Source organism: Vanacampus margaritifer, chromosome 9 (assembly GCF_051991255.1).
Source record: "Vanacampus margaritifer isolate UIUO_Vmar chromosome 9, RoL_Vmar_1.0, whole genome shotgun sequence".
Classification (NCBI taxonomy): Eukaryota; Metazoa; Chordata; class Actinopteri; order Syngnathiformes; family Syngnathidae; genus Vanacampus; species Vanacampus margaritifer.
Genome location: NC_135440.1, coordinates 3287210 through 3314139, shown reverse-complemented (window position 1 = coordinate 3314139; position 26930 = coordinate 3287210). Strand labels below are relative to the sequence as shown.

At 39.7% G+C, this 26930-nt stretch overlaps 1 protein-coding gene across 2 annotated transcripts in view; it reads left to right on the top strand.

Annotated features, from left to right (window-relative positions):
• The window catches only part of LOC144057714 (CUB and sushi domain-containing protein 3-like), a 566138-nt gene that overhangs the window by 40902 nt on the left and 498306 nt on the right, over positions 1-26930 (top strand). For both annotated transcript variants that reach the window (XM_077575584.1, XM_077575583.1), the window contains exon 2: positions 19696-19918. In XM_077575584.1, the coding sequence (XP_077431710.1) occupies positions 19696-19918 (223 nt within the window). The remainder of the gene's footprint in view (positions 1-19695; positions 19919-26930) is intronic.

Below are 26930 nucleotides of genomic sequence, written 5' to 3'. Positions count from 1 at the left end.
GACATTTCATGTCCCAAGAGCTAGCTTCTGTAGCCGAGGATCAGACCGCCAAGCTGCCGCCCAGCCCACTAAGCACCCGACCCTTTGGCCCCTCCCACCGGTGGTGAGGCCATGGGAAGGGGGACCCACATTGCATCTTCGGGTTGTGCCCCATTGGGGCAGGCCCGGCCACCAGGCGCTTGCCAAAGAGCACCACCTCCGGGCCTGGCTCCAGAGGAGGGCCCCGGTGACCTGCGTCTGGGCAAGGGAAATGTAAGACCATTTATTGTATTCATCATTAAGGGTCTTTGAGCCCTGCTTTGTCTGGCCCCTCACCTAGGACCTGTTTGCCATGGGTGATCCTGCCAGGGGCATAAAGCCCCAGACAACATAGCTCCTAGGATCATTGGGACACACAAACTCCTCCATCACGATAAGGTCCCGGCTCACTGAGGAGAATTTTAACACTTTTATTGAATATTTAATTATAGGGCTGGGTTTAAAAAATTGAATAATAGTTATTGAATCGATTTTCCTTTTCGAACCTGATATTGATTCATAAAACCATGAATCAATACTTTTAATACAGTATCTGTTACTTACATATAAAATATTACACGGATTAGCGCCTTCCTATCTCGTCGATTTAATAGTACCGTTATGCTAACCTTCGTTCGCAACACGCTGGTCTTTTGGTGATTCCATTAGCCAAAAAGAAGTCCGCGGGTTCTAGAGCGTTTTTGATTCGGGCTCCAGTGCTCTGGAATGCCCTACCCTTGGAGGTCCACCTTTGTAGAAACGTTTAAATCGCGTCTTAAAACTCGTTTCTATACTCTTGCATTTGGCTGAATGATGTGTACCTGGTGACTGCCGCTGCTTCCTTTCCCTCCCTTCTCTACGGCTTGGAGAGGGAGTTAGGTGTTAATTACCGATTTGGATGCTGCATTGCGGGTTCTGTGCTTGTTGACCGGGATGCAATCCGGGGAGGACCATCACCTTGAAGTTGCCGCTATGGAGATAGCTGCTCTGACCAACCGGGCTGGATTTAGATTTCTTGCTGTGCTTCAATTTCTTCAATGGACTTTCGCACTATTCTAGTTAATAATGTTTAGTATCACAAACTATGTACATTTTTGCCCATTCGGCATCCATTGCAGCCTGATCATCCTGGAAGGGGGATGACCACATTTGCAGTCCCATCTCAAGGTTTCTAATTTTTTGCCTGTTGTTGTTTAATTTTCCTTTGCCCTCTTGTGGTTCGATTAGGGGATGTCGTTAATATTTGTCAACTGTGGGCATGTGAAGCCCTTTGGGACTCTTGTGTGATTAAGGGCTATATAAATAAACTAGACTTGACTTGAATCTATTTTTCCCATAAATTCTTTAGAAAACAGAATTTAAAAGGCAAGGCAAGTTTATTTGTATAGCACATTTCATACACAAGACAACTCAATGTGCTTTACACAAGGAAAGACAACACCTATAAACATCAACAAACACAGTAAACATTCAGAGCAAAAAGAGACAACACAAATACTAAAAGAGCATAGATTGACAATGTTAAAACGTTAGACAGCAGACAACATTTAGTGTAAGGAAGTTCAAAAAATAATTAAAAGGGGGAAAAGCATTATTTAAAACTGTTTAAAAGACCTTAATCAAAGGTATGTGAAACCTGGATTTAAAAGCATTTACACTCTGGGCTGACTTCCCTTCTGTTGGCAGCTTATTCCATTTGTGTGCAACATAACAGCTGAATGCAGCTTCAACCATGTTTACTTCAAACTCTGGGTTCCACTAGTTGGCCCAAGTCTGTAGATCTCAGAGCCCTGCTGGGTTTGTAATCAATCAGCATTTCTTGAACATATTCAGGACCCAAACCATTCAGTGATTTATACACCAGTAGCAGAATTTTGAAATCTATTCTAACTTGGAGCCAGTGTAAAGCCTTAAGGACTGGAGTGATATGTTTGGTTCTCTTTGTTTTGGTCAGAACTTGAGCTGCAGCGTTCTGAATGAGCTGCAATTGTCTGATGGTTTTTTTTAAGAGAGTCCAGTCAGAAGACCTTTACAATAATCAAGCCTGCTGGAGATAAAAGCATGGATAAGCTTTTCTTGGTCTGCTCGGAGTATGCAGTCCTTCAGTCTGGAGATGTTTTTCAGCTGGTAAAAGGCTGTTTTAGTGATTGATTTGATATGATTGCTGAAAGTCAGGTCTGAGTCTATTAGCACCCCAAGATTTCGAACTTAGTCTTTGGTTTCTATGGACAGTGAGTCAAGGTGTTTTCTAACAGCAATCCCCTTTATTGCCGAAAACAATGACCTGCGTTTTGTTTTTGTTTAGCTGGAGGAAATTTTGGCTCATTCAGTTGTTATTTTGAAAGGCCAATTTGTTTTTGTATCTTAGTTTTCTTTTATTTACTGTTCACATGAATTTAAAAAACATTTACAATTATTGAATTAGAATTATGAAAATATTTTCATCTCATCCTTGTTGTTAATTTAGTTAATAAACTAAAAGATTTAACCAGTTACTGCCGCCGCAAAATTTTATTTGGAATCAAATTTTTGTGGAGTTTTTATCACGTCCTTGATATTTAAGAAGAATTAACTCCTGTGAATCGAATCGATTGAGGAAATTGGAATTGATACCCAGCCCTATTTATTTATTTGGTTTATTGATTAACTGATTCACTCCCAGCCCTTTTTACTGAAGCAACCCCCATCGCTCTCGGCTGTTTTACTGGATTTTGACTGATTTTGCAAGGCCCGCAGAATATTGTGTTCTATTGCTAGAAAAAGTAACATGTAACCTACCAAAAGAAAGATTAGTCTCTTCTTTCATCAGGAAAAAAATATATACTTGTAATGTTTCTGTTTTGCAGCAATTAGCATTAGAATATAGCAAAGTTTTGTGATTATTCACAAATCTGTTTAAAACACTGGGTAAAGTAGCTTTTTTGCAACATGGCCCTGGTTGATCTCGTATACTCTGCTGCCACCTGCTGGCCGTTTTTGTAATAACTACCATTGTTTAAGCGACCTCTTCAGGTCAGAGGCTGCACCAAAGCCTTCTGTATACTATAGCATAAAAAAAACGTAAAATAGGTTTTTGGTACCATGGCAATATTTAAAATAGAAAGTTTTTATATTTTTTTCTGAGCAAATTAGTTAAAAACAAGTACTTTATAAAAATCCCCCCCAACAAACTCTTGGCAAGACACCGCCATTTTAACGGGCGGAAACGACAACGTCACAATTCATTTATGTCAAGATTGAGAATGCTCTTACCGGACGGACGCAGCCTGGCAATTCTCATTGAACTGTTTACATGACGCATGTTCGTATTGAAAAAAGGAATATACCACCACTGTGATTCCAAATAAAATTCCATTCAGCCTTTTCATTCCGTTTGGCTGTTCGGATTGATTCTAATGAGAATACATGGCTACACGTAAACCGGACTATTGATTGTCTGTATTGGTTTCACTGTTTCACTTCCATTATCAAGCCATGCTTAAATGTAGTTTACATTTAAGCACAGTGATTTTGTATATAAAGTATAGAGACAAAATAATATGTCGCAAAAATAAGAGGAGAAGCTTGAAAGTGCATAGCTCAGTAGACTGTTGGATGGTGGGCTCAGATGGTCTTTGAAGAGACACCCTGCGATGTATGAGGGGTGAAGGCAAAACACTGTAGATCAAACATCCCATGTGGCGCTCAAAGGAAGCCTTACTTCGTAGAAGACTCTTTTTTTTTTTTTTTTACTTATTTGCATTAACATGTAGTCATTGTTACACATTCAGTGAGAGTTTGTGCCTAGCATTCAAATTTGTAGTGAGCTCACAGCCAGTTAGTATACAAATATTAATACAAAACATCATTCATCATTCTATGCAGCAGGAGCTAAGGGGTGCATTAGTGACTGGACTCCTGGTTGAACTCTGGATTACTCCATACACCAGTGTGATTTGGTAGCCATGCCGTAAAATGTATTTGAATGTCCAATTTTAGCCAATTTTTTCACATTTACAGGGGTCAATACTTTTGCCCCCTTGTCCTAGGCGATTAACCTGATTGACTTAACGAAGCATTCTCTGTACGAATCACCTCGAGGCACAGAAATTTGGAGGCACATGTAACAGCCCTCGACGTACAAAAATTTATTTTAGAGCCATATGCTAAACCTAACAGGAGGCCTCCATATTGATTTACTTTGTAATTTGTTACCTTTTTCAGCGGTTGTATAGGCGCCGATCACATTCAAACTTGCCGTGTTTCAAACGTTTAAAAAGTTATCAAAAGGTTTTTATATCGTTGCACACTGTTGCCGTGGCTATGCACTGTTTGTCAAGAAAAATTATGCTGTTTTTCAGGGGCGAAAACATGGGCGAAAACTCCTGAAACTTTGCACACACATCAGATCAGTCAGGAACATCAATATTTTAGAGTTTTTTTGTGCAGTTTTCAATAAATGGCTTGACAGCGTCATCTACAAATTTGAAGCATTTCCAGTTTCACATTTCACCTGCATATGTGAAAACTGGAAGGCATATCTTACAGCCTAAGACCTACAAAAATGTATTTTGTAGCTAAACCAACTGCTTGGCACGTCCGCCTCCAAGCGCAGAGGTCGTGAGTTTGATTCCAGACTCCGGTCTTCCTGGGTTGAGTTTGCATGTTCTCCTCGTGCCTGTGCTGGTTTTCTCTGGGTACTACGGTTTCCTCCCACATACCAAAAAACATGCATGGTAGGTTAATTTGAAGAGTATAATTTCTCCCTATGTGTGATTGTGGGTGTGAATGGTTGTTCATCTATGTGTGCCCTGCGATTGGCTGACAACCAATTCAGGGTGTACTCCGCCTACTGCCCTAAGACAGCTGGGATAGGCTCAAGCTTCCCTGCGACCCTTGTGAGGAATAAGCGGTTCGGAAAATGGATTTGTGCTAAACTGAACAGAAACAGAAAGTCAGTCATTTTTTTAATTTATTTTGTGAATTGCGCACCATTTTTGGCCTTTTACAGAGGTCATATATTAATGGATACTCGTAAAACTTTGCACACCTATATATTAAGCCATGTTTTAGAGGGTTCTATGTGACAGTACCCCAATGTGCAAGTACCCCAACGTGGCCAGGGTTGGGAAGGCCCTTTATAGCTGCTTGCAGCTCTAGTTGTTGATATTTTATGTTATATTATGTTTGTTTCTGTAAAGCGTCTTGTGACAGCTGTTTGAAAGCACTATATAAATGAAGATGACTTGACTAAGTTACTGCTGTCAACGTGAATTTTTTCATCGAAAGTGAACACTGTATTTGTGTCTGTATACTGTATATGCTAAATGTCGAATATTATAATATTGCTTTAACATTCCGGAGTCCAAAATTTGTGTACTTTTGAAGACGGTGTTGTATTGGCGACTTAAATGTTTAATCTTTCATGATTGATAGGGCTAGGAATCAAAAAACGGTTCTTGTTGAGAACCGGTTCCCAGTGTTCAATTCCTTGGCATCGTTTGCCGTTTTTGCTTACGATTCCCTTAACCGTTCCACATGGGACGGCGCACACGGCATCTATACAAACATGGTGCCTAACGCTCAAAAGTTTGGTGACATTTTACAAGAAAAGATAATAGGGCAACTTGCAATACACTGCAAATTGGATATTTCGTCAAAGGGAGGAAACACTACCACTATGCAAAAACATTTGCACACACACCATCCAAGCGATGACTGTCGTGTTTGAGAACGCTTGCTCCGGAGTCCTCAACCCAGCAACAGTGGACACTGTCAATGCAAGTAGTAACTATGTTAGCGCCAGTTTACCTTTTTGTAGAACGTGCCATTGCCATTATTAACAGCTAATGTTAAAGCTTGTATCTCTCTAAGGTTTAGTGACTAAATGGTACGGGCTTATGAGGGTAACGCCACATGTGTTGTTGTTTTTCAGGGTTCATTCAAGGTTGCAAAATGTACAAAGGCGTACAGAGCGAACCCTGATGCAACAGCAACACTCGCTACTTGCACATATTTTACTCTGCTCATAGGCTCCTCACGGGAGTCACACTCCAGTCTACTGGTTGTGTCTCCTTTGACTGAGGCAGGAGGAAGTGTTTTTGAGTGCTTAGTTCATATACAGTATGAGTGTTGAAATGTTACTGGACATTATTGTGCAACTGCTACAAAATAATCTAGGTTGTAAGATTTTTTTTAATTGTAGCTATGTGTTTATTTTCAAATATTTTTTTTTTCTTTTGGGGATCCCATGGCACCCCATCGAGGAGTTCTCAAATGTAGACCTCTTAAAACTTCACTCTTGGGTTTGTAAGGTTATGTTACTTTTAAATATGTATCTTGTTTACAGATACAATTAAGATATAAAACAAAATGGATGCTAATTATCCATTGTTTTTCTCCATGTTTTTTCTCCTTTTTTTGCAAAAAAGAATCAATAAGAGAATTGATAAGTAATTGGATCGTTAAGCAGAATTGAAAATGGAATCGGAATCGTAAAAATCTTATCAATTCCCTCCCTCAATGGTCTAATCAAACTAGGCAGATAGTTTTGTGTTTACATTTGGTGAACATATAATCTGTTTTCTATTTTAACTAAAAGCCATTTTATTGGTTTTCTGGCGAGGAACTGCTCTCTCTTCTTCTCTGATGCAGAAATACAGTCTTGGCTTTTGTGGCATGTGTTTCTAGTGGTGAACACTGTTATTACAACATAAAACTGATAGCTGGGGTACACATTTTTATTTTCAACTCAGTTCAAATATTTATTTAGCAAAAAACAAAAGAAGGCTACTCACAATGTGGGCTCCCAGATGCACATTACTGACCTCAAACATCAATAAACATTTGAACAAACAGTCAGAATTGTGAAGTTCTGCAAATAAATTTTGTATTGCATTTATATGTTCAATAAACCAAACCAAAAAAACAAAAGAAAAAAAGACAGCTTAGTTACAGTAATTTCTGGAAATGTGCGGCTTATCCATCAGATCACAAGGGGGCACACTATAAAGGAAGCACAAGAGCGTCAGGCAGTAGTGGTGTGCGATACTGCAAATTTTAGGATAGACCAGATACCAAGTAAATACAGGGCCAGTATCACCGATAACGATATCGATACTTTGCGAAAATTATGGTATTTATATATATATTTTTTAATTTTTTTAATTAAGGTAGCTGAATCATCGAATTGCTTATTCACTATCAATTTTCAACTTTTAAGTGTTTCTGTGTTGTTTCATTTTTAAACAAAGGACAAAATTAGGACACAGTTTATTGATAAATAGAAAATACATTATCAATGGTTTCTCCTCCCAGAAACATTCCATCTATAACATTTTTTAAAAACTTTTTTTAAACAAAGTGCACAAAGTGATTAAGTGAATTTAAAAAAGTAAATTTAAAAAATATACTGCAGCAGTGCATGAAAGAGCCAAACTAAAACTAAACTGCCCGATCGATATTATAGTGCCGGTATCGATCCGATATTGATACTGACTTAGTATCGATAATATTGATACTTAGATCGATCCGCCGACTACTCTAGGCACAGCAAAACAAATCAAGTGAGCCCAAATACAGTAGGAGAGACAATTTGCTTCCTCATTATAGAAAAGAAAGTGGCGGAAACCCTTATATACCAGTGTGAAAACATTAAAATACCTGTGGCTCATATGTGTAACAAACTTGAGTATTTCCCAAATTTAGCCACCGGTATCTTTCCTTTATCGCTGTTATGGTGCTTGCTTGTGGAGTTGCGATGTTAATGGTTCTTGGTGGAACAGAACTGTCAACAAATCGCTCCTCATGGCAGCCGTTTTTTCGGCAAAAATCTACTTTCACTCATGAATGACTTCCAGGTGAGTGAGGTGGACTCTTTGCTAAAATAGTAAGCTAAGGGACAAAAGGAAGACACGTCCATCACGCGGTGACACGCTTCCCGCAGTACCTCCAATACTATACATTTCAGCTGTCGGGACACTTTTATTGTGACATGGTCCGACAACAACAGTGCCTCTAACTGTGCGCAAATGACATTTCAGAGCGAGATTTCTGCAAAAAAACAAATTACTGAACAATGTCTTGTAGCTTTGAAACAAATACACAAATTGTAACGAATTCAATACAAACTTGCAAGGGCTTCCTCTGAAAAAGTGGAAAAACAGGACCAAATGTCTTTACTTTTCAGTGTCTCTCCTTCCTTCATTTGCCCCTTTGACTCCCAACATTGACATATTGGCTGTAATGATGTCCGCGGAGGATTAATGCTTCAGTTACTGGCTCCTCAGTTGAAATTCAAAGCGCTCTGGCTTTGAAATGTCCTTGACATGGAACCCCACGTTGTTCCTGAAGTGGGTCTATGTGGGGTGTGTCTGTCAGTTTGGTTAAAAGCCTCTGTCAAAAAAATGTAATATCTTATCTCTGTTTGATACAAATAAAACTGAATATTTTCTCTTGATGTTGAAGACTGTTCAAACTGTAGTGTCCAAAAGAATCATATTGCTTGCGGATCAGCAATGTTATTAATGAACAAATTAAAAAGACTAATAAGTATTAATACATTATTGGCTGTAGATGAATACATTAAATTACAGATTTGATGTTCATTTCACAATTATAGCATTTTATTCTTTCCCAAATTGTATGTAAACGTATAACTTTGTGGCATCAGCAGGTGTATTCAGACCTTGAAAAACCAAGTATATCCTTTGTGAGACATGATGTGTTGTGATTGTCTGACTATCCATTCATTCAACTTGAAATGCTGAGAGTCATTATCGGACTTACATTTGTATTTTAGTCACAGAGAAACTAATCAATGGTCCTGTTTTGCTTCATGCATTAGTGAGTAGCTCTACAAGTGCAAGGGCAACAATACTTGTATTGCACAGTCACAGACTGCAACATGAAGACCACCAGCACAATCTGAACTGTTGATAATTCCGCCAGTAAGGCACTAATGTTTAGGTTTGATTGGTATATTAATTTCACAATACGTTTTCTGGGTTCTCTTGGCCAAAGAGGTACAGTAAGATTAAATTATTACCACTCGGAGTGTCAATAAACAGTAGGGATATCCTAATGTCACAATAGGACAATTATCATAACGATACGATACTTATCACAATATTGTGGGGAGGTTGGCCCTCGATACTGTATAAAAACTCCCAAAATAATGTTAAATAAATAATGCTTACATTTGGGTGGTGGGGGGGAGGAGCACACCATTGTGTTTTTGTACAGAATAACAGCAGTTAGAAGAAATACGCTTGGCAAGTTATTGTATTGTCATGTGCTCCTAATGGTTCAGTAGCGTAAATTATCATGGTCTGTGTAGTTCACAATGCTGTTCGGCTGAAGCAGATGAAAAGTTGTGTTTTTCGGTGGAGAATGGAGATGATAAAATGTATTTGTTGATATGACTGATTTATCAAAAATGTATTTGTTGATATGACCGATTTAGTATTATAATGATAATCACTAATGGCCAAAACATGCCTAACTGCAGTAATAAAGTAACCACCAGAGGTTGCTAGAACTGTACAAATGGAATACAACCTCACCATTCGGAATATTGCCGTTATTGTTAAATACCTAAAAAAAACACAGTGTTATTATTGTTGTTGTTAATATTAGGGATGGGATGAGATCTCGCGGGATTAGAATACCATGAGATTTCTTGTCCCTGCACAGCACGAGATCTATTTTCTTTTTGAAGCCAGCCGCACCAATACTCGTTCATAACGATAACACGCGGTGAGGAGGCCAACTTCAAAATAAACCTCACCATACCAATAATATATGGACATCAGCATCCCAGCAGCGTGTCATACCGTAATGCTGACTTGACACGCCACAGACATCTGCACAGCAACACAACGTTGTCTTGAAATGAAGTTTAATCGATAAATAAGGAGACTAGAAAAATCTACTTATTCCGCTTACAGTGCATTTTATGACACCTGTTGCCAGCATTCAGCGTAAGGTCCAGCTAATGGAGCTTGTGCCGCTAATGCTAATCAGCTAGCGCTACTAAGCAAGTGTGAGGGCCGTTTGATTACTTTTGAAAAGTGTAAATGACTGTACGCACGTTAATGCTGACAGCCTGCCGTGCTGATCACTTTTTATCAAACCAGGATTACTCAAATGTGCTGATTCAGTCGGCAGAATCGCTACTGTAGACCTCGTCTCATAGACCAAAATCTGTAAGGGATCATTTCTTGTGGAAAATAAATTTAAGTTAAAAAATAGTTGACTAAAAATTTTAAACAGTTGGTCATTTGGAGTTGGAGTGAAAATTTTCAGTAGGATATCCGAATACCGGCTGGCACAGTGGATGACTGGTTCACACATCCGCCTCCCAGTGCAGTGAATGTGAGAGCGAGCCCGGGCTTCGGCCTTCCTGGGTGGAGTTTGCATGTTCTCCCCCGTTCCTGCATGCGTGAGTTTTCTCCGGGTACTCCGGTTTCCTTCCACATTCTGAAAAACATGCATGGTAGGTTATTTGAAGTGTGTAAATTGTCCTTAAGTGTGATTGTGAGTGTGGATGTTTGTTCGTCTCTCTGCGCCCTGGTGTTTTTTTTGTTTTTTTTGTTTGCTTTAATCCATGACAAGTGTTAGATGTGGCAGCCGTGGCTCAGGGTGTAGCGATGGTCGTCCAGTAACCAGAAGGTCGGCTGTTTGATCCCTGCTCTCCCCAAGTCATGTGACGTTGTGTCCTTGGGCAAGACACTTAACACACATTGCCTGCAGTGCCACTCACACGGGTGTCTCAAAGGTGAGAATGTTTGGTGGTGGTTGAAAGGGCCGTAGGCGCACACTGGCAGCCACACTTCCATCAGCCTACCCCAGAGCAGTCTGGCTACTTAAATAGTTTACCGCCACCAGAGTGTGAATGTGTGGGCGCACGAATAATGCAACCACTGTGAAGCGTCTTTGATCTCATTTATTATTATTATTATTATGTTGTTGTTGTTGTTGTTGAAACTTCAACAGAACAAATGATTGTAATTGATACATCAGCCAGACGTTTTGTCAATAAGGTGTTGGAATTAATTTCACTCTCTGCTGATTGCTGTCATGTTAACCGCATTATGCCTCACATGTTTCAAGACAAAACAACATGGCCTTGTTGATTTTTTACGTTAGTTAGATTGAAAACTACATATAAATTCAAATCATCAATAAACAGCACTTTTATTAAGCCCAGATATCCTGTATAAGCACACTGACATAAAATTCAGAAATATTTGTAGTGATACCATTTGCTGTCTTTGACTTAACAAATACAGTATAACACACACAGGGCATGGTAATAAGGTGTTTGTGTTTCTCCCACCAAAAAACAAACAAACCCATTTATTAATCTCTGGCAATCATCATTGTGAAACTGACAACTGTGCAACAGCTGGGGTCATTTTTGGCCTCTCATTTACTCAGCCAGGCTGCCTGCTGAGACTTCTTTTGAGAGCCTGACCTGCATGTACATGATACTGATTCATACAACCGAATCACGTTTTCCCCACTGTGCATTCACAGCATGCAGTTAATTTGTTTTCTCATCAAACTATATATGTTTGATGCGCACGAATGTGCTGATTGCCGAAAGCCCCTGTGAGTGGGTGAAGCAAACAAAGGAATAAGGGTCGGAAAGCAACTGAGCCGTGACAGCAGAGTTTAAAGAAGACGTAGTGTCGGTTTAAGTGATATATGCATTTAATGTATGAGCATTTTCATGCACAAGGAAACACATGTTCTGTTGTCCTTTCGTGTAGTAACATGCATGTTTAAAATGTTATTCTTTTCTTAATTTTTTTTATACCTGAAACTTTCATGGAGCTTGGCAGTGCTTAACGCATTACAAGCTTGTGTGAAGCACGACATTAAATCAATTGTAATTCAAAATAGATAGCTTATAGGAGGAAAAAGAAAAAACAAGAATGGTAAAGGCGGAGGGGGTTCAGAAAAAGAACAGGTCTTGTTGAGAGCGATATAGACACCCAGGGAACAATCGCCTATAGAGGCAATGAATGAGAAAGTGTTAAGCGGGTAAGAGAAAATGCAAGTTCCATGACAGTTCTGAGGATGGTTCAGACTGAAACAATCTCATCATCACTCACGTATAGCTGTTACAATGATCTGATAATTTAATTAATTTTAATTAAATATCACTTATATAATATTATTCAACATTTAATATACCTTTTTAACTACATTTATACTCATATATTGTGAGAAAAAGTGTCACTCATCACCCCATTTGATCATAGTTTTGATATTATAAAATAGCAAATATTGAAGGATTATTACAAGTTCCAATTTAGTTACATTGATTTTTTGGGATGTCAGTTCGGTTCTATTCATGACATAAAAGGAGGCAAAGAATACTTCATCCTTAACCAGTTCTTACAAACTAGATGTAATTTTATTTGTGTCACAAATCTGTATTCAATGATGTGCTGCATTTTGATATGAAGTACAGTATAGGTGGTTTGACTTTTTTGTTACATAATGTAAATTGTTATGATCTCAGGTTTTGGACTTGATACTGGTTTGGCCGGCGTGTGCATGTCTGAGGTGGCTGACTATGGTCAATGAGTTTGTGTGAATCAGGGGGTCACCAGCCTTTTTGAAATCTCTGTAAGTGTTTACATTTTTAAATAATCGCTTCTACAACATTTCTAGTAAATCACAATGTTCTATCAATGGAGAGTAATTTTTAGAGCAGGCCCGCGGGCTACTCATGTAGCCTTCACAGGTTACCAGGTGCCCATGGGCACCACGCTGGTGACGCCTGGTGTGAATGCTCAGGCACATGGAAAATTATTGGGAACATTGATCATGACGGAAAAAACAAGATCCCGGATACAAGCGGACAAAATGAGTTTTCTCCACAAGGTGTCTGGGCTCTCCATTAGAAATAGGGTGAGAAGCTTGGTCATCCAGGTGGGGCTCAGAGTTGAGCTGCTGCACCTCCGCTCCAAGATCATCCAGATGAGGTGGTTTTATGTATCTGAGTAGGATGCCTCCTGGACACCTTCCTTGTGAGGTGTTTCGGGCATGTACTAGGAGCCCCCGGGGGACGACTGAGGTCACACTGGAGAGACTATGCCTCTGAGTGGCCTGGTAACACCTTGGGATTCCCCTGGGAAAGCTGGTCGAAGCAGCTGGGGAAAAGGAAGTCTGGGCTTCTCTGCCTCCATGACCCAACCCCGGAAAAGCGGGGGAAAAAAATTATGGATGAATGGATGGATATAAATGTGCGATAACCTCACCAGAACCTTAGAAATCTAGTGCACTTAAGCTTGCACTTATGGGACTATAGAGCATGTCTCAGGATTCATATATTTGTTATTTGTTCATGTCAGCTGTCGCTGTCTCCAAACAGAGTGCAAGCTAAAAGTACAGAAAAAAAATACATTTGTTTTATAAAATAACACTGTGTCATATGTCAATATTTTATGAATCAGTATAATTATTGTGGACCATTGTGTATATCAGGCGGGTGTGTTTCGGACCTCAGACTTCAGTGGAGACTTGAGTTACCTAATGAACCTCTGGATACCACCGCTATCATGTTGCAAAATAGTTAATACAAATATATATAACAATGCGAGGCATTACAGAGAGACAGAGGCATTTCATGTATACAAAGAAGAATCCCATTATTACTTAACAAAAGAAACATTAAATCGTTATCTTCCATTACATCAACTCCAAACAAGTCCAACCACAGGTCCACAGCCTTGTACCGTTCCAGGGGTCATGTGGCCCAAAAATATATACTGTGTATGAAATTTATGCAGAGCTTATATGTCAGCCCTCCACAACCCCCCACCCTGGCGATTACCTTCCAAAGGGCAATATACGTAGGGGGTGATTATATGATGGTGAATGGTAATAATATCTTGAAAAGCTGTGATAATTTTGACTCGATCAGACGTGGCACAAATTTGCACGACAGCAGCCAATTAGAGTCCAATTTTTCCTTCTCTACTTTGGTTTAGAAATAAACAGGAAGTAATCGTAAAAAGTAAACTAGGGTGAGTTAAATAAGTGAATCTCAAAGTTTACACAAAGATGCCATATATTATACTGTAAAACAAAACAAAAAACAAAAACAAAACATTCTCATTTGAAGTCTTACTTGACAAATGAATAAATAATGACCTAATGTGCATACATAATGTAAAGACCAACCCTTTTTGCTCCTGTGATCGACTTTTCTTTTTCTTTTTTTGTTTTATGTGGTTTGGTGGAGGATGGGGGTTATAAAACCCACAGCTCGCCCACGTTGAATTCAATTTCTGGGCTGCCGAAACAGCTTAGAGCCTTATTTGAACATTCAGGAAATGAGATACATAAAAAGCTGACCGACTCAAAACAAATACTTTTGAAATGTATAACAGTAATACCACACATCCACAAGACTACCCCCCACCCCCACCCCACCCCAGCAGTCCCCGATAATAACATGTTGCACTCTGCTTCCCATTTGCCCCGAAAATAGGACATCTTCACAATAAATTTTACACCAATCTGACTACAAAAGATTGGCCGGTATTTTGTATTTTATGCACATTTTTTGAGCCATAATGTTTTAATTCGTCGATCCAATGAATGACATTACAGCCGCAGTGGTTCCCACATATGTGACCTGCTCTGGCAAAAGTGTCCTAATGTGTCCCCCCAAAAAATATTGAGATGTTCAAATATTCTTGCGATTGGCTGGCAACCAGTTCAGGGTGTACCCCGCCTACTGCCTGAAGCCAGCTGGGATAGGCTCCAGCGCCCCCCAACCCTTGTGAGGACAAGCGGTTAAGAAAATAGATGGATGGATATTCATTTATTAAAATTTTACACTTAATTCCCTTTAAAATTATATGTAATAAATAGGAGAACCTACAAAATTGACAAAGTTACAGCAATTTTAATGTTGCGTGGTTGAAAAAAAATGGGTTTAAAGTTTTGGTCCTTTCATCTTTCAAATGTCTATAGCAACCAGTACGGGACAGTGGGGTAATTTGTGCTAAGGGGCAAGTAGTTCCACCCCTATTATTTTTGAAAACCATAGAAGAAGTTGGTCATGTGACCACATATTTTTAAAGAGACATCTATTTTGCTTATCCGGTAAAAACGTGAGACACATGGCTTGACAGGTAAGCACATATAAGTTCCCAAAACATTTTTTGCCCTCCAAAATAAAATTTCTTTGGTTAAGGTTTTTTTAATGGCTGTGTTTGAACAAGCCCCTGGGCATTATTATAGATTGATTAAATTCTTGTAATTTTTGCCAAAATCTGGCATTTCCTTTGAAGTGTGATAACTTAGTCATTTATGAATATTTTTTTCACTTTCAACCGCTGGCATCAGACTTATCTATTCATATATAGTTTTTTTAAAAAAAGTTTTTTTTAATGCCCTCTATGGACAATAATAGCAGTATTATGCTAAAAGCAAAATTAACTATGCTGTATAAAGGAAAAAATAAAAGTCTAATTTGAATATTTCATATGACATATTTAGAGGCTTGAATAAGTCCATAAGTCATAACAATATAATATTTTTATGCATGCCCAGTTTTTCACAATGGCATTTTTCTGAATAGCACAAAACTCTTGTAATTTTGCCAAAATCTGGCATTTAGTTTGAAGTGAGATAACTTAGTCATTTATGAATATTTTTTCTCTTTCAACCACTCAAAATGTTCAGTGGCATCAGACCTATCTATACATATATAGTTTTTATTTTATTTTATTTTTTTAATGCCCCCTATGGACAGTAATAGCAGTATTATGCTAATAGCAAGACTAACTATGTTGTATTTATATATATATATATATAAAATAAAAGACTAATTTGAATATTTCATATGACATAGTTAGAGGCTCAAACAAGGTCATAAGTCATAACAATAGAATTTTTTTATGCATGCCCAGTTTTTCACAATGGCATTTTTCTGACTAGCACAAAACTCTTGTAATTTTGCCAAAATCCGGCATTTCCTTTGAAGTGAGATAACTTAGTTATTTATGAATATTTTTTTCACTTTCAACCACTCAAAATGTTCAGTGGCATCAGACCTATCTATACATATATAGTTTTTATTTTATTTAAAATTTTTAATTCCCCCTATGGACAATAATAGCAGTATTATGCTAATAGCAAGACTAAATATGCTGTATATATATATAAAATAAAAGACTAATTTGAATATTTCATATGACATATTTAGAGGCTTGAATAAGTCCATAAGTCATAACAATAAAAAAAATTCTGCATGCCCAGTTTTCACACAATGGCAGTTTTCCGAATAGCACAAAACTCTTGTAGTTTTGCCAAAATCTGGCATTTCCTTTGAAGCGAGATAACTTAGTCATTTATGAATATTTTTTTCACTTTCAACCACTCAAAATGTTCAGTGGCATCAGACCTATCTACACATATAGTTTTTATTTTATTTTATTTTTTTTAATGCCCCCTATGGACAACATTAGCAGTATTTTGCTAATAGCAAAACTAACTATGCTGTATATATATATAAAATAAAAGAATAATTTATATATTTCATATGACAAAGTTAGAGGCTCAAACAAGTCCCTAAGTCATAACAATAAAAACATTTTATGCATGCATTTTGTATTCATTTATTAGCCTTTGGCGCCACCTAGTGGATTTTTGTGTTAACACTCTAAACACACAAATTGCTCTATTTTCATGTGTATGACTCATCAAAGAAGTGATTGCATCAGTAATCACGGAAAATGCATTATAACACATCAGGTTTACACCATATCAAAAACTGTGACTTATAATGGGAGTCAATGAGCCAAAATCCGGCATTATTACAACAACTTCGTGTAAATCTCCTCCTCCTGTTTGGTAATAGTTATAAATTACAGCATGGCGCCAATTTGAACTTCTACATGTTTTAACAATCCTGGTGAAATTTCAGGTCCCTAGTGTATTTTTTTCAAATGCTTTTTCTTTGATGAAAAACAGAAAGGCATAAAAATGCCAGAAAATGGACAAATAACGCCCAAGGGTTATTGAGAAGTTTGAAAACTGTTCACACGTTTTAGTGCTTTAGTAAGTTACATCATGAATCTATATGGTTAGCATGATGCTGGCTCAAAACAGCTGATGAATGGCTTTTTTTTCTCGAAATGGTGGGCTTGGGATAAATTGTGCGAAAGGACCTGGGTTAATTTGTGCCAATAGCGCAACTTTCCCTAAATTATGATTATTTACTTTATTGTATTTTATTGTTGTTGTAAACTGTATTCTTACATTTTATCACTAAAAGTATGTCATTCAAATGTCAAATGTGCAAAATGTTTGTAGAAATTCTGTACGTAATTAGATTAATTTTTGATGTGCAGTGCAGAGCTTTCTTCTAGGTTTGATTAATGTGCTATCCAACTTGTAAGAAATGGCCCATGAAATAGTCCAAATAATACATATTAAGTTGAAATATAGATTTTTTTTGGTGTGCATTTTTTTTTCCAAAATAAAATTTTACTTAATTGTAAAGAAATATAGGCCATGATGTTATTGTGCAAAATCTGAGTATTTTGGAGTGAAGCCCAGCCAGAGCCCACTTAGTAACCGTTCTTAGTTTCGCCAATCTACTTCCCACCTACTGCCCAAGTGGGGTCCAACAACGAAGCCCACTCTAGGACCATGCCCAGCCAAAGCCCAACTAGACTAAGTACCAACTGTACATGTCTTTTGGGCTGTCATATTCTCTGAAAAGTCAGAAATTAAACAAGCATAGCCTTCAAACATTTAAACTTTTTATATTTATATAATTTAGAAACTCTCATTTGTCCTAGATATAAAACATAAAGCCTAAACAAGGAGATAATAAGGCAAGGTACAAGACATTTTTTCTATTTTTTAAGAGCTCATAATAATGAATGGCAATTACACTTCTTTGTGCTAAAATGTGTTGGAATTGCTATTAGCAAGGACAGGGTTGACAAAATTTGGTAAAAAATGCAAATATTAGTTTCAGTCACATTTAAAAACTAGTCATTTCTGTATTGGTAAAATATGCAGATACCAGTGTCACAAAAGGGTGAATGAAATGACAATACTTGTGCCAAATTTTCATATGCATGTATGCATTTTCACCATCGTGTGCCAAGTTGTCAACTAATAATAACCCTGTATAATAAGAAAACAAATATGTGAAGTACATTGCTTTTCAACCAGCCTGTAGGGTGTAGCCCACAGATGCATGCAAGTGCCAAGTTCAAACAAATGAACAGTCAACAAAACCACAATCTGTGAAAACAGAATCAATGCTCCTTGGCAGAGTCTACTTGTTACAATACCAATAGAATGATAAACATTGAGACTCAGACCTGCCCCCTGTCACACTCTGAATAACTGAACAGCACATTACAACAAGTTTAAAAACAGAGTATAGCAACGCGTGCTAGTGCTGTACTTCGTTAGTCTCTATCCCTTAGTATTGATATATTTTTTTTATCATGGTCGATCCCCAGTCGATACCCATGAGAGTATCTAAATAGCAATACCATTGAATTGATACGCCTATCACTAATTAATAGCCACTATTCTCTGTTAGTGCTTAATGTATTAAACGTGAAACCTGATAGAGTGGCATCTAACACATCCCAGTATTGTGGTTTTGTGACTGTGAAGGCCTTAGTCTTAAATTCACATTATGTTAATGGCACTATATATTCACTTACATTTCTAAAGTGTCATTTATTCAGCTTGTTTCTTAAATTTGTCACCATCCATAAAACATAGTGTTAAAGATGTGCAGCAGCATTGAAGGACCTTGTATAAGGTGCTGTCATTCTGACTTTATGACCCGAAGAAAGAACGAAGAAGTAATGAGGCAAAATGGTCTATTGATCAATGTAACCGTCCATACAAGAACATCAATGTAGTCCTCACTTACTGTATGCAATTCTTGCTTCTATTATAATTGCAGTAGTTATTGCAGCTTCACAGGCATTCTGGGTTCAAATGTATACAGTATGTATACAGTATCTTCCTGTGCTTGATTGGGTTTTCTCCATGTACTCGTACTACAGCTTCCTCCCACATTCCAAAATCATGTTTGATTTTAAAGTATCCATAGATATGAATGTGATTTGTTGTTTTTGTATACAGTATTGGATTCTGAGATTGGTTGGCCACCATTTTAGGGTCCAAAGTCATCTGGGAAAGCTCCTGCTCAGCCATGACCCAAATGAGAACAATCGCTATACAAAATGGATGGATGGATGATGGTTAGAACATGCACTCTGTTGAAGGACAATTGTAATCACAAATAGAACATAACTTGGCTCTGCAATTTGTCACTGCCTGCCAAAGGAAAATAATGCACATTTTCTGAAAAATAATTCTCTTTACAATGCACCTGCACTTTACAGGAATCATATGGTAGTATTAACATAAAATATTAATAGCAACAACATTGCTGGATAATAATGTTGGATGTTGTATCCCTGGCGATGATCTGGGCTTTCGTGCCAAAGAAGTGTAGCATCTGTACAGGCCTCATTTGCCCATATTAGTTATTGTAGTTTAGATGTAGACACCAATTGAATGTGCGCATCTTCTGTCCAGTCCTCTCATTTTGTTTAATATGCTAAGTGTTTTGCATGAGTCATTCAAATTTACTACCTATTTAATGAAGGTTTTCTTCCTTTTTAGGTTTTATCCATACATGTGGAGGCACTTTAAAGGGGATGAATGGAACAATAGAAAGCCCTGGATTTCCATATGGTTATCCCAATGGAGCAAACTGTACCTGGGTGATCATCGCAGGAGAGGGCAACAGGATTCATGTAGTTTTTCAATCTTTTGCTGTGGAAGAAGAATATGACTTTTTATCTTTGTATGATGGGCACCCACACCCAGTAAACTTCAGAACAAGGTAAGACAAATATTTGTTTCTATTGAACTTGGAGTTAGGGGGAGTCACCCTCCCCAATGCCTTGCTCTTGAGAGCTCTCCCGATTGCATGCTGTTTCTTTAGGAACATTTCCAGGCTTATCTTGCTTTCTTTATACCCGTTTCGCATTGCCCGGCAGAGAGCTATTTCTATTCTACGTCACTATGCACTGAATGTGATGCGACGTAAACAACAACCGTACATACCAATACATTTTCTACAAAATGTATTAAACTGAAAATGATTATAAATTAATATATTAGGGCTGGATCGGTTTTTGAAAACCGATATAGCCGATCGGTTTAGTCGTTTCGGTTTGGTCCACCTGCGCTTTGTTCGGTCCTTTCACGCAACTCTTTTTTTGTCCCACCTCATGAACGCTAACCCAATGTGGCGCTCACGAGGCAATGAGGAACAATTCACGCTTTTATTTCTGTAAGCAGAAGATCTCGCTTACGTTCACTTTCACTTCAGCTTCACACAATGTAGGCAAGTCATTATTCCACATCATTCACAATCACGGTGTCACAGCAAAACTAATAAAATACTACATAACAGCGAACTAGATAGCATCACTAATAACTAATAAAACAACTAGACCACTAACTAAAGAAAACACAGAACATGCACTTTAACTACTATTTCAACCCTTAGCTGGGAGCGCTTCCAGACACCCAGCTACGCTACACCAATAGGGCGGCGTCCATGGTTACGATGGCGTCCATGGTTATGGTGCGCGTCATGACATGGCTAAAACAATTCGCTAGCGTAAGTTTTAGCATTATAGCATGCCACCATATGTTTTGAGCTAGCATATGTTTAACCGTGCCTGCGCCCAATAGTGCGGTGCACCTTTTGTGTGTGTTAAACACAGAAATAGCACCCGTAACTGCGCCTTATGGTCGTGAAAATACGATTTATATATATACATATACAGTGCTGCTCAAAAGTTTGTGAACCTTGGATTTTCCAATTGTTTCAACCTGATTTTGTTGTTGATTCTGAACCATTACATTTTATATGAAATAAAAGGTATAGGTTTAGCATTTCAATGCATTGTTCTTAAAAAACAAAACAAAAAAAAAACAATTGTGTAGTCAAAACTAAATTAAAAAGAGTTTTTGATGAATTTTTGGTTCATGTAGGTGCAAAAGTAAGTGAACCCTGAACTGCATTGTTTAAAACAAGGTGTCAAGTAGGATCAGGTAGGACAAATTAGTAGCTAAACTAACCACTGAAATGGTCCAATGAAATGAGAGAGGCTTAGCAAAGAAATTGTGCATCACTGACAGAAACAGAGACAAAACCACATCACTTAAGACTTACCCATGTGACCCCGTACAGATCAGTAATGCTGAGAGGAAAAGAAATCTCCGGGGACCTCAGGAAGTGGGTATTGTGAGCACATCTGTCTGGGAAAAGCTATAGCGTCATCTAAAAAAAAAATTGATCATCATTCCACTGTGAAGCAGATCATCTGCAACTAGAGAACACTGAAAATTACTACAATCCTGCCTAGAAGTGGATGACCTTCTAAAATATTAGCAAGAACCACAAGAAAAATGATAATTCAGGTGAAAGCCAACCTGTGCATCACATCGAGGGATTTGCAGAACTCTTTTGCTGCATCTGGGACACATATGCATGTTTCAACAATCAAAAGAAAAGTCAATCGACAAGGCTTTCATTGAAGGCTTGCTAGGTAAAATCCCCTGCTCACAAAAAAGATCAAAGCTGCCCATTTCAACTTTGCCAGAGAGTACCTGGACAAATCTGAAGCTTTTTGGAAGTCCCTTCTATGGAGAGATGAGTTCAAAATTGAAGTGTTTGGTCACAACTAAAATAGTCATGTTTTGTGAAAAGTCAACACTGCATACCAGCAAAAGAACCTTCTCCCTACAATGAAGCAGGGTGGTGAGAGAGGTTAAGTTCTGGGCTAACTTTTCATCTCCAGGACCTGGACAACTCCACATAGTCCAGGGAATCATGAATTCAGAGGAATATTGTGAAATCCTGGATCATAACCTGAAGTCGTTCTTTGTGAAGTTACAGCCTGATAGAAGATGGATCATGCAACATATAATAATAATAATAATCAATAATCCAGCATTCCAGCAATACAACATTTCAGATAAATCATAAGTTTTCAACCTGCTCTCATTTGGTCATTTTTCATCCGATTAAAAAAATGAGAACATGCTCGTGTTCCCCAAACCCTTGCCGTTCTAACGAGCCATTTCTTGAATCTGTATCTTCAACCGTTAAGTCGCGAGAGGCTTTTGTTGAAGGGGTGCTTCTCTCATTCAATCTCAATGCAATGTGGGTGCGTGACGTCACTTCAACTCGTCACCATGGCCACAATCTTTGCTCACTAGACATCAAATTCTCACATTTTGTAGTCACGAGTGTCTTCTTTCAGACAAACTAACTTTTATTTGGCTAAGGTGTCATTTAGTACCTTTATTTTCACCTTAAGCATCTTGAACCGTTAAGTCGTGAGAGGCTTGGTGCGTGACGTCTCTCCAACGTGTTCGTGCAATGCGTGTGCGTCAATGTGCATGTTTCTTAAAGGGACAGTAAGATACTTTTACTTTATGGTGATTATGCCTAACTTCCACATTTCTTGACCGATTTCAATCGTTTGAATTTTAAACTGTTCAGCTCATTTCCATTTTTTAAAATACATTTTCAAAAATAACACATTATTATTATTTTTTAATTTTTTTCTATTAAATGTAACGGATTGGCAATTGATTAGGTACACCCTGGATTATCGCCACTCTGCCCACCCAGGGGGGCGGCCATCTTGGCCAAATAATTAGGTACACCAAGGATTCGCTCCCCTCCGCCCACCCAGGGCGGAGGCCATCTTGGCCAATTGATTAGGTACGCCCAGGATTCTTGCCACTCCGCTCGCCCAGGGCGGCGGCCATCTTGGCCAATTAATTAGGTACACCCAGGATTCTCGCCACTACGCTCGCCCAGGGCGGCGGCCATCTTGACCAATTAATTAGGTACACCCAGGATTCTCGCCACTACGCTCGCCCAGGGCGGCGGCCATCTTGGCCAATTATTTAGGTACACCCAGGATTCTTGCCACTACGCTCGCTCAGGGCGGCGGCCATCTTGGCCAATTTATTAGGTACGCCCAGGATTCCCGCCACTCCGCTCGCCCAGGGCGGCGGCCATTTTAGCCAATTAATTAGGTGTGTACCTAATTAATCCCCACTCTGCCCACCCAGGGCGGCGGCCATCTTGGCCAATTAATTAGGTACGGCGAGGACTCTCTCCCCCTTGCCCACCCGGGTCGGCGGCCATCTTGGCCAATTTATTAGGTACGCCCAGGATTCTCGCCACTCCACTCGCCCAGGGCGGCGGCCATTTTAGCCAATTAATTAGGTACACCCTGGATTACTGCCTTTCTGCCCACCCAGGGCGGTGGCCATCTTGGCCAATTAATTAGGTACGGCAAGGACTCTCTCCCCCTCGCCCACCCGGGTCGGCGGCCATCTTAGCCAATTGACTACTACTAAAATTACTACAAGTACTACTAATCCTACTACTTCTGTTTGTACTTGCTTACTACTTACTACTATACTACTACTACTATGTCTACAAGTACTACATACATGCGTGTTTCCACCTTGCAAGAGTCAGCAATTCCACATTTCTTGAGCGATTCCAGTGGTTTAAATTTTAAACTGTTCAGCTCATTACCAAAGAGTCAGCAGTCCCATTCAAAATTTCCGCGGGAATTTTTCTAGTTATTATATCATACTTCCACGATTTTTCCGCAAAAATGCGGCCCGCACCGTAGATCGCACCGGCACAAATGAGGTATCAAATGATGCGGCTCGATCTGACTCGCTGCGCTACTATTTTTCTAAGAATTCCCAGTTACCATGGCGACGCAAACCCCCAAAAGTCCCCCCAAAAATCCCATTGGGAATGAATGGGAAAAGGGAAGGCAAAATCACATCAAGCACCTTTTTCCAAGACACGCTGCGCGCGCATACGTTATCCGACCAATACGAATTTTAGCTCATTTTGTAGGAATTTTTCCTATCTTTAGCTCAGTGTCAAAATCTTTTTTAAGGAATGAAAGCTCTCCCCCCTGTGCGGGTTCAAAGACAGTGAGCAAACAACAGACAAATAGCCTTCTCCCATTGTTGTGTATTGCGTTGGTTAGAGTGGACTAATTAGCCATCCAGTGCCGGGAACCACATAATGTATTTGAAAAAATTTCACTTCAACTCGTCACCATGGCCACAATCTTTTCTCACTAGACGTCAAATTCTCACATTTTGTAGTCACAAGTGTCTTCTTTCAGACAAACTAACTTTTATTTGGCTAAGGTGTCATTTAGTACCTTAATTTTCAACTTAAGCGCGGAGAAGTCGGACCAACTCGCCTATCTCTTCCATATTAATTTCGGCGCCTTTTTCCTCTTCATTTCTGATAAATCATAAGTTTTCAACCTGCTCTCATTTGGTCATTTTTTATCCGATTAAAAAAATGAGAACATGCTCGTGTTCCCCAAACCCTTGCCATTCTAACGAGCCATTTCTTGAATCTGTATCTTGAACCGTTAAGTCGTGAGAGGCTTTTGTTGCAGGTGTGCGTCTGTCATACAATATCAATAGAATGTTGGTGCGTGAATTCAAGTGTGTCCAACAAGTTCTAATCAAATGCGTGTGCGCTCTTAAAGTGACAGTAAGATATTTTTAGTTGATGTCGATTATGGTAAACTTCCACATTTCTTGACCGATTTCAATCGTTTGAATTTTATACTGTTCAGCTCATTTAAATAAAAAATAAAAAATACATAAAAAAAACATACACTAGATTATTATATATTTTTTTTAAAGGCAATGGAATGGACTGCTATTTAAATAGTGCTTTTTTTAGCTATACTGCCTGGTCTCTCACGTCTGCATAGCAACTGCCTCAGCCAATCATCTCGCTCATCTCAACTCAACCCCTTTTTTTCTTGCTGTACTCAAGGCTTGGCCTATGTACGGGCGGCCATCTTGGCCAATTGATTCGGTACACCCAGGATACTCGCCACTCTGCTCGCCCAGGGCAGCGGCCATTTTGGCCAATTAATTAGGTACGGCAAGGACTCTCTCCCCCTCGCCCACCCGGGTCGGCGGCCATCTTGGCCAATTTATTAGGTACGCCCAGGATTCTCGCCACTCCGCTCGCCCAGGGCGGCGGCCATCTTGGCCAATTAATTAGGTACACCCAGGATTCTCGCCACTACGCTCGCCCAGGGCGGCGGCCATTTTGGCCAATTAATTAGGTACGCCCAGGATACTCGCCACTCTGCTCGCCCAGGGCGGCGGCCATTTTGGCCAATTAATTAGGTACGGCAAGGACTCTCTCCCCCTCGCCTACCCGGGTCGGCGGCCATCTTGGCCAATTTATTAGGTACGCCCAGGATTCTCACCACTCCGCTCGCCCAGGGCGGCGGCCATCTTGGCCAATTATTTAGGTACTTCAAGGACTCTCTCCCCCTCGCTCACCCGGGTCGGCGGCCATCTTGGCCAATTGATTAGGTACGCCAAGCGTAGCTGCTGCTTGCGGAGTTGCTTGCGAAGCACGTATCAATATCCACCCTAGAAAAGTGGTTTGACACAGATTGAGAGGTAAAGTACACCAACATTTGGCAAACGGTTCAGCGCATGCTTTCCACCTTGCAAGAGTCAGCAGTCCCATTCAAAATTTCCACGGGAATTTTTCTAGTGTATGTTTATTATTGTGATAGCAATTTGCCGTGGTAAAGCATTAGAAACACCATTGCAAATACAGTGCATTTGACAGGATATATATTTTTTAATCAGCCAGTTCTCATAATTTGAAACTTAACTTAAAAAATGATTGCATGCTTTTAGAGTTCTGGAAGAAAAAATAAGTGACTATGAGTTTCTCTGGTTTTACTATTTAAGGCAATGACGTGGAGTAAATCATGCCTGGCATCCATGCATCCATCTATTAACTACCGCTTATCCGGAGTCGGCACGGTGGCTGACTGGTTAGCACGTCCGCCTCCCAGTGCTGAGTATGTGCGATCGAGTCCAAGCTTCGGCCTTCCTGGGTGGATTTTGCATGTTCTCCCCGTGCTTGCGTGGGTTTTCTCCGGGTACTCCGGTTTCCTCCCACATTCCAAAGACATGCGTGGCAGGTTAATTGAACACTCAAAATTGTCCATAGGTGTGATTGTGAGTGTGAATGGTTGTTGGTCTCTGTGTGCCCTGCGATTGGCTGGCAATCAGTTCAGGGTGTAACCCGCCTACTACCCCAAGCCAGCTGGGATAGGCTCCAGCACCCCCCGCAACCCTTGTGAGGACAAGCGGTCACGGGACAGGAGATTCAGCAGGGAAAATAAGCCTTCCTCCAGCCACTTCATCTAGCTCCTCCAGCGGGATCCCAAAGCGTTCCCAGGCCAACCGAGAGACCTCTCACCAGCGTGTCCTGGGTCGTCCCCGGGGTTTCCTACCAGCAGGACATGCCCGGAATATGGGAGGTGTCCAAGAGGCATCTGAACCACATGCTCGATTCTGAGTCCCTCCCGGATTACCAAGCTTCTCACCCTATCTCTAAGGGAGAGCCCGGAGGAAACTAATTTAGGCCGCTTGTATCCGGGATCTTCTTATTTTGGTCATGACCCACAGCTCGTGACCATAGGTGGGTCGACCAGTAAATTGAGAGCTCCGCCTTTCAGCTCAGATCCTTCTTTACCACAATGGACTGATTCAGAGTCTGCATCACAGCAGACGCTGCACCGATCCACCTGTCGATCTCTCGCTCCATTTTGCACTCACTCGTAAACAAGACTCCAAGATGCTTGAACTCCTTCACTTGGGACAGGATCTCATTCACGACCCGGAGAAAGCACTCCACCCATTTCCGACTGAGGACCATGGTCTCGGATTTGAAGGTGCTGATTTTCATCCCAAACGTGTCACACTTGGCAAACTGCTCCAGTAAGAGT